Source organism: Adiantum capillus-veneris, chromosome 18, assembly GCF_014529385.1.
Source record: "Adiantum capillus-veneris isolate H3 chromosome 18, ASM1452938v2, whole genome shotgun sequence".
Classification (NCBI taxonomy): domain Eukaryota; kingdom Viridiplantae; phylum Streptophyta; class Polypodiopsida; order Polypodiales; family Pteridaceae; genus Adiantum; species Adiantum capillus-veneris.
The window spans coordinates 85,062,831-85,071,252 of NC_140948.1; the positions used below are offsets into that span (position 1 = coordinate 85,062,831).

At 42.9% G+C, this 8,422-nt stretch overlaps 1 protein-coding gene and 1 pseudogene across 1 annotated transcript; both read left to right on the plus strand.

Annotated features, from left to right (window-relative positions):
• The first annotated feature begins 3,209 nt into the window (after positions 1 to 3,209).
• LOC147435966 (calmodulin-1 pseudogene) lies at positions 3,210 to 3,540 on the plus strand (annotated as a pseudogene).
• Positions 3,541 to 4,069: 529 nt separating this feature from the next.
• On the plus strand, positions 4,070 to 5,566 carry LOC147435967 (tubulin beta-2 chain-like). Its single transcript, XM_086488074.1, has 2 exons — positions 4,070 to 4,174; positions 5,075 to 5,566. The coding sequence occupies exons 1-2, from the start codon at positions 4,070 to 4,072 to the stop codon at positions 5,564 to 5,566; spliced, it is 597 nt and encodes a 198-aa protein (XP_086344200.1).
• Positions 5,567 to 8,422: the final 2,856 nt, after the last annotated feature.

Genomic DNA, 8,422 nt, shown 5'->3' on the forward strand with positions numbered 1-8,422 from the left:
GCCATTAAACTATGCTTGACCACGGCCTTGACCAACTATAGGATACATGCCGCCCCTTTTCCTTGATGGGTGAGGGTAATCTGGAGCATAGTGGCCCTCCTCTCTACAATTGTAGCACCTGCCAGGAAATTACCTAGCTCTCCCTCTTCTTGTCCTTGCTTGACCTCTGTCCATAACACTTAAACGCAACTCTTGCATTTTCTCAGACAAATCTTGAACTGTACGTACCCATTGTCGAGGAATGGTTGCTACCCCTCGATTGGGCTGATTCTCCATTTGAACTTCTTCCCTCGGATTCGAAGTCAGATTGGGAACCATCGCCTCATATCCCAATGCACCTTGCTCAATCTTCTTCTTTATTCTACGTCTTTTAGACCGCGCAATAGCAACAACCCCGTGTAATTCTCCGGGCCCTCGAAATCCACCTTTTCACGAACTTTGGGATGTGAATAGGACATAAACTTTTCCAATTTAAAGTACTCACCACCATTGACCAACTGCATGGCCACTACAAAGTCCCTCCAGCACTCTTCAAAGCGGGCGTGGAAGACGCTAAATTCCTCATTCACGTCCTGCTTCAAATTTTTCAACTTTGCATCCAAGTCAACAGGAGACACCTCTTTTTGAAAATCTTGCAGAAAACGGGCCCGCAACACTGGCCACATAATTCTTGGCTCTCCCTCCAACGCATAGAACCATGTCTTTGCTTTTCCCTGCATCAACAATGGGATCGTTTGCATCTTGCTATCTTCATTCGGCATATGCAGTGACAACATACACAACTCAAAATCGGCCATCCACTCTTCCGGATCTCCTTCTCCAGCAAAAACTGGTCCATCCCTATGTGTTGCCGTCTTTGATGAAAATAACCGTCTTTGATCAACACCGACGAGCAACCAACAGCTCCTTAGTAGGGGCACCAGAAGATGGAGAGGGGGAATAGGGAACACACCCAACACACAAAATATTTGCCTCTCTATAGCCCAGCGATTCCACATCACCCCTAACCTCTCAAATAACACCTTCAAATTGGCTAATTTGCACTAACAACTCCACTTTAGCATACAAAACAACTATCTTACACCTTTGCAAAAAAAAACCCTGCAACACAAATGCACCCACACTGCTCAACTCACCCTTTCCGACTCACAAAACACCCCTCTTTGTAGCACCTTTCAAGCTGCAGGCAAACCCTCTGCAAGCAATGGCCAATACACGAAGAGTGAGAGAAAAGGAGGGGAATGGGGAGAAACAACACAAGAGATAGGGGCAAATAAGTGGTATTATTGCATATGGGAGTAGTACAATCAAGTATGCAGCTCCAATGACAAAATTGGCACCACACAAGCTTCAAACTTCCAATCACGCACTCCGGCAAAAAAGCCCACAAATTTTCCCATTTACATCCTTTTATAGGGGTGCCTCTAGGAGGTCCAAAAAAGAAAAAATGGATGAGTTTCTCCTCCCATGGCCTTAGAGCTTCTTTTAGAATTTGTTTACATTGCCAACACTTGGCATATTTGATTTTTGGAAACATTTGCATGGTGTAAACCTTGGTTCTTTGGCCCTTCCATTTGGCCGCCCGAATTCCCCCTTGGGCCTTTGAATTTTCCTCTCTTGCCTTGGCTTGATTACCCTTGCTTTATCTTTGGACGTCGTTGGAGTCACCCTTTAACTGTCCCTGTTGGCTCACCTCTCTATAGTGAGACCCCTCCCCTCCTTGAGCAATAGCGATGTCTCTATTGGGGGGGGGGTATACCCCTTTTCTCAAAAATTTGGACCCTTAGCGGGCGTGGCCACTGGCCAATTTGTCGAAATTCCCAAAATACCCTTCAAATTTTTAAAATTTCCAAAGTACCCATGTATCTATTTTGGTCGGATTGATCAAACTTTTCTAATTTTCATTCCTTTTGGACAATTGAGATGCATTTTTGAGTGGTCAGCATGTAATTTGTCACATATTACCTCACAAAACAGGCGATTATGTCCTCAAAGATAACACATAAGTGTACTCATCAACAAAATGTCAATCATTGAAGAACAAGAATACATCCTAATTCCTCTCTGTCCTGCCACACATTGGCTATATATATATATATATATATATATATATATATAGAGAGAGAGAGAGAGAGAGAGAGAGAGAGAGAGAGAGGAAGAAGAAGAGTTTTAACGTCGTAGGAAACTATCCCAAGATACCTAGCCAACGAGGAGAGTTGAACTCAAGACCTATTATGAGAGAGAGAGAGAGAGAGAGAGAGAGAGAGAGAGAGAGAGAGAGAGAGAGAGAATGTTAAAGCTGGTATCTATTATGCTTAGTTCAAATGTAGAAACGACACATCGTGAGAACATAGATTTTCACTCTATATTTGTTTCACCACCTTTCATGGCAACAATGTACCCTTATGTATGAACCAACTCAACCAACAATATCATCGTGAGTTATTTTATTCGTCTCAACGTCTTCCAAATTTCCACCTATGCTTGCGTTCAAGATGCAAGCATAGGTGGTGGAGAGATGTGCTCACTTTGTATCTATTGAAAACAGCTCAGAGCTTCCTGGCCCTACCACATTTTCCATACATATCAACCAAGGCTATGCTAAACATACCAATTTTTTTCAAAAATCCGTGAGTAACAGTATCATCGTGAGTTCTTCTTCTACAATCTCCATCATCGTCACTTCCTTGACTTTCGTCATCATCTCAACTGCGGCATCCACTTCTTCTATCATGTGTACCGTCACTGCTGCTTTTGTGTAATTCCTCTTCTTTCAACTTTAGCCTTGTGCTCAAGCTCCTATTGCATAACACTATAAATTTTAATCTTTGGAGGTAAAGGGCATGTCTGCGTCAAAATTTCAAGAAGCTCCGCGGCCAGAAATCCCGCCACAATGGATGGAGATCAGCGTGCGCGCAAGGTGCGACCCAAGCAAGCACGATCGCAAAGGTATAACGCACATGAATTTTTCAGACTACGTAAATCCATTATCGTCTGTGTGTGTGTGTGTGTGTGTGTGTGTGTGTGTGTGTGTGTGTGTGTGTGTGTGAGAGAGAGAGAGAGAGAGAGAGAGAGAGAGAGAGAGAGAGAGAGAGAGAGAGAGAGAGCTGGATCTCGGCCTTCCATCGCCAACTTTGAACCCTACTTTTCAAGAAGTTCGCCATGAACAGCTTACACGAGAGCGCTCTCTTGGCCAGAACCCTACCGAAGCTGCGCTGCAAGAAATGATCAACGAGGTTGAATCAGACGGAAATGGGACCATTGATTTTCTTGAATTTTTGAATCTCATGGCCAGAAAAATGAAGGACTCTGACTCTAAAGAGGAACTTAAGGAAGCCTTTAAGGTGTTTGACAAGGACCAGAATGGGTTTATTTCTGCAGCAGAGCTTCGTCACGTGATTAAAAATCTTGGGGAGAAACTGACTGATGAGGAGGTGGATGAAATGATCCGTGAGGCTGATGTTATCGGTGATGTTCAAGTCAGCTATGAGGAGTTTGTGAGGATGATGCTGTCAAAGTGAACTTTGTTGAATACCTCGTGGTGCAACTAGCTTTTGCTGGGCTTAATGTTACCTTTGCAAAGTAACCTTTCTTTTATGCTCATTTAAGCCCAATTTGGCTATTAGTCATAGTGTATGCCTTCAAAAAATATGATTGCACGCTTGTATCTTGGAGGAGTGGTTATGGTGTTAAGCTTAGCTGCCTTGAGCTTGAGAATATCGAACATGTTAGTACTGCCCAGCTGCACAGTTTTAGCGTTAGGATGAAGTGCTAGTTCGTTTGATTGCAATTTTCATGTAAATTGATCAAGAATCTTTTTGAGTAATTCTTAGCAGTCAAAGAGAGAGAGAGAGAGAGAGAGAGAGAGAGAGAGAGAGAGAGAGAGAGAGAGAGAGAGAGAGAGAGAGTTCTTGCTCCTGTATGACACAGGTAGAAGAAGAAGAAATTGGGAGACCTGAGCTCTAAAATGCAGGTGCCTCTATGCCGCGGCCAGAGTGGCCTTCCACAAGCTATCTGGGCGGGTGGGTGGATGCAGTAACTATGTTGGCTGGTGGCTTTGGCTTGCACAATGCATGGCGCAACCATGTCTATGTTTCTTCTTTTCCTTGGTAAGCTCGTTGACTTGATCTGCAGCTTTTTTGATTCTGATTGCATGGCCAAGCAAGCCTCCAAGGTAAGTAATAGCTTTGGTTTCCTACTATGCCTTGTGTTAAAATCAACGACAACAAGGCAAAGGAATGACATTGGAAGGCTTGCCATGTTGGGATGTATTTCCAATTATGTGTTTTTTTTCTTTCTAGTTTTTTTATTTTTCTTTAACAGCTTCATTGAAGCTTGAATTAGTGATTTAGAGTTTACATTGTCTTTAGTATTGATGACATGAAGTGATGTTATATCCATCCCCTTAACTGAAACATTTCCTGTTGATGATTTTTTGCAGTATGCAGTCTATTTATTCTACTTGAGTTTGGTGTGGTTTGGGACTGGATAGATTGGTAAGCCTGCATTCTCATTCACACTTAGTTAAACATGAATGCGTTTGGATAATTAGGATAGAACGTCAGGAGTACAATCTATTTGAGAAATAAATAGAGACATTCTACTATGTAGTGTAGAAAGAAACTTAAGGTAATGACTCTAATCATTTTCCCATTCAAGGTAGGTTGAGTCATTCAAAGTCATTGTAGTCTATGTGATTAGCTTCAATTGTGTAATTTACCAGAGCTTTTTTTTTAAAGGGTGCTTTGTTATTTCATAGGCAAGAAACTTGCTAATTTACTAACAGGGACTCCTTTGGCTGGGTAATATTATGTTCTTACGTGCCAGCAAAGGAAGAGTGCTAACCCTACAATGCAAACAAAACCAAGCACTGACATTCGTTGAAGCCAGAAAATTGTATTGGAGAGTAGCCAAATATCCATGTTTCTCTTTATAACAAAGAGAAAACCATTGTAAGATTGGCTTCGAGTTTCTTGTGTTATCCTAGAAAGAAGTACCATGATCAAAGCTACAAGTGGCTAGACACCGAGACCATTTCGATTGGCAGTTATTGTTGAGCTATATATAGTAACAGTTATGTCGACATGAAGAAATTCCCAAGACATCAAGAGTCAAGACCCTTGCTTCTGCACCTTTGTCATTCGGCAGAGTTCTCACTTTGACTGAGGATGAGCCTTTGCAAGGGGGCCAATGTGGCAACCAAATCGGTGCCAAGTTCTGGGAGGTGGTATGCACAGAGCACGGCATTGATCCCATGGGGTCATACATCCGTGACACTGACGTGCAGATGGAGAGAGTGAATGTGTACTACAATGAGGAAAGCTACGGGTGCTATGTGCCTCGTGCCGTGCTCATGGATCTGGAGCCAGGTACTATGGACAGTGTTGCAGCGGGCCCCTATGGGCAGATCTTCTGCCTTGATAACTTTGTCTTTGGCCAGTCCAGAGCTGGCAACAACTGGGCCAAGGGTCACTACACCAAAGGCGCGGAGCTCATTGATTTTGTCCTTGACGTTGTCCGCAAAGAGGTTGAAAACTGCAATTGCCTTCAAGGTGAGTGCCTTTAAGATCTCATTCTATCATTCTTTATTCTATTTTATTCTGTGAAATTCTATTTTGTCATGCCTTCTTTGCCATTTATCCACCGATGTTGTAGTTCCATTTATGTCTGGTATAATGATTCTGTTGTCAGTTTGTTTATATTTGACAATGTAGCTAGCCTGTGCAATCGTCTTGTTTGAAAACAATGTTCAGATCTGTCCTCAGTGAAGGTTGTCAGGTTTCTTTAAGTGAAATTTTCACCGATGCTGTTCTAACTTCTCTAGCTTCCTAGTATCCCCCCTCACATGGTAGACATTGGCTTTAGATCTACGCTCACCACTGCCAGCCAGTGCTGGATTCCAAATTTGTTTCAAGTTAGCAAGGCTTTGCCACAAACTCTTTCTTCAATTAATGTTGATCTGTAAACTGTATATTATTTCTATGCTTGAGATGTTTGTCTATACACTATGATGCAAACTTCTGTAGTGGCAAAGATTCCTCTTTTCAAACTTCTTCGGCAAGGATGATGACGATGTGAGGAGGAGTTTGTGCTGACACTCACAATGGGAGGCCAGCACCTTGCAAGCAAAGGGATGCATGACTTGTGGTCGTGCTTGTGGTGGCCATAGCAATCTAGGGATGGGCCAAGATGCATGACTACTATTTGTGCCTCATAAAAATGCCAGACTAAGCTCATTAGGATTAGAACGGGCCGACACTCGAAACGGATGAGGATCGCGGTATGATGCATGAAGATGTATGTGCTTGCCACCCCTTATCTGAAATTGGAATCTCTAAACAAATCAATGGTTTTTATTTTTTTGAAGCCATTAGGAATACCTATTAATTAGGTGGTACTAGTTGCAAGATAATCGAAAAATCTCTAGAATCTTCGAAAATGCTCTTTCGGGTGAGTACGTAGGTCCTTGGAGATGCCCTGGTGGTGTTAAGCAAAAGAGAATGAAAGAAAAGATGGAGACTGACTGTAGGTGTCACGTGACACATCCAGCCCTATGTGTCCGTGGACAAGCTACAGCATGATCAGGGTTCAGTTACTCAGTCCAGTCAGTCTAGATTAGCAGTGATCTGGGTTCAGTCAGAGTCCAGTCAGTCTAGATTAGTAGTGATCTGGCACTTTTGTGAGTCTATTCGTAGACCGTGCATGCCCAGTCACTTAGCATAGATGCATATCCTCTGGTTGCACACAGCATGATCATCAGTATTCCCTTCAGAATCCATCAGATTCAGTCAGGGGAATTTTCAAGTGCATTTAGCCTATTTTTCCTATTTTTGACATTTTTCACTTATTATTTTTAAGTGACTTTCCAACAAAAGTAGGTAGGGTAATTTTGCTAAGTTAATATATAAGCAAACCCAAGTTAGCACTTTCTGGCAGAAGAGGCAGTAGGAGCACATGCTCAACAGGCACCTTCTCAACAGAACCCCAGCAGGAAACCCTAGCGTTTTTGGTCCTCATCCTCACCGCACATCAGCCTAGCGTTTTTCAACGTGGATCATCGCCATCTTCTCTGACAACCTGGTGTTTTCAAGCAGCTGCAAGAAGACCTCCACAGCTCGTGTTTTTCCCATGATCGCCATCAGCACCAGACAGGGTAGCGTTTTTTATTAACGCTAGAGAAGCTGCAGCGTTTTTGGTTTTCAGCCCATTCCGCAGCAGAACAGTAGCATTTTCAGCCTTCATGGACAGCAAACCATTCAGCCCTAGAAGCATTGCAGATACCCTCATTTTCAGCCCTCGAAAACGTAGCTAAAACAGTCATTCTCAGCCCTCGAAAACGCAGCCAGAACAGTCATTTTCAGCCACCGAAACAGCCCCGAAGTTTAGCAGATAGAAGACCACAAATTTCAGCCCTAAAGTCGTCGTCTTCGTCGTGGTCGTCGTCACCGGCATAGTCCCAGGTTGCATCAGTCCATTGCATCCGCATTGTACCACTTTGTGCAATCATAAGTAGACTACTCTCGCCGACGAGAGTGGGGCCTTCGGAGGAGGGTTTTACAACGTCTCTGGTGTCATATCTCTCTTCTCTCTCTATCTCTCAGTCTCATACACTTTCACACACATTTTCCATTCACTTTGTCGTGATCATAGCACTTTCCATTAAGAACGGAAGGCTCTCCCTTCCATAAGAACTAAAAGGAACCTTGAGCATAGTTCGGAGCACTCATCTTGAGCAAAGCGCAAACAATCATTCCGCTGCACCTAATAGTAGGTGTCGGGGAGGAGAATACGTCACCATGGAGCATAGGGCGAGCAGTGAGGCTAGGCACAGCAGGCTCAGAGAGCCAAGCAGGGATGGCGCAGGACGAACGTTTTTTTTCTTATAACAAACAAAGCGCCTTCACAGTTTAGGCGCTTCGATGCAGTGGTTAGCCACTATGATTTGTTTATGAGAATTCCAGAGTTCAATTCGCATGCTAGTTTTGCTTGGAAGGTGCACTGCAAAGGTGAGGCAAAGAACTATTATATAACTGGTCATATGACTTGACCGGGTGTGTCATCTTGAGCTATCGATTTTCATCTTCAGTTCTTTTAGCTTTCAAAGTGAAATATGGTATACCAATGTGTCACATTAGGTTAATGCAGGAGCTTTGATGTGATAGTTTGAAATAGAATCGAAAATATCTATATATATGTAGTTTGACTTGAATGCTTCTTTTTTTAATAGGATATCTATATAGTCATTATGGCAGAGGGTAAGAAGAAGGCATTTCTTCAGTCTCTAAGGTCAACTCTCTGCAAGGTGATTAGTGAATTTCCGGAGAAGCACGTAAAAAGTATCGTGAAAAATGAGACGCTCATGGACAAAATGCTTGAAAAAGCAATTGTAAGTGTGGTCTCCAAGGAAACTTTTGTTATAAGC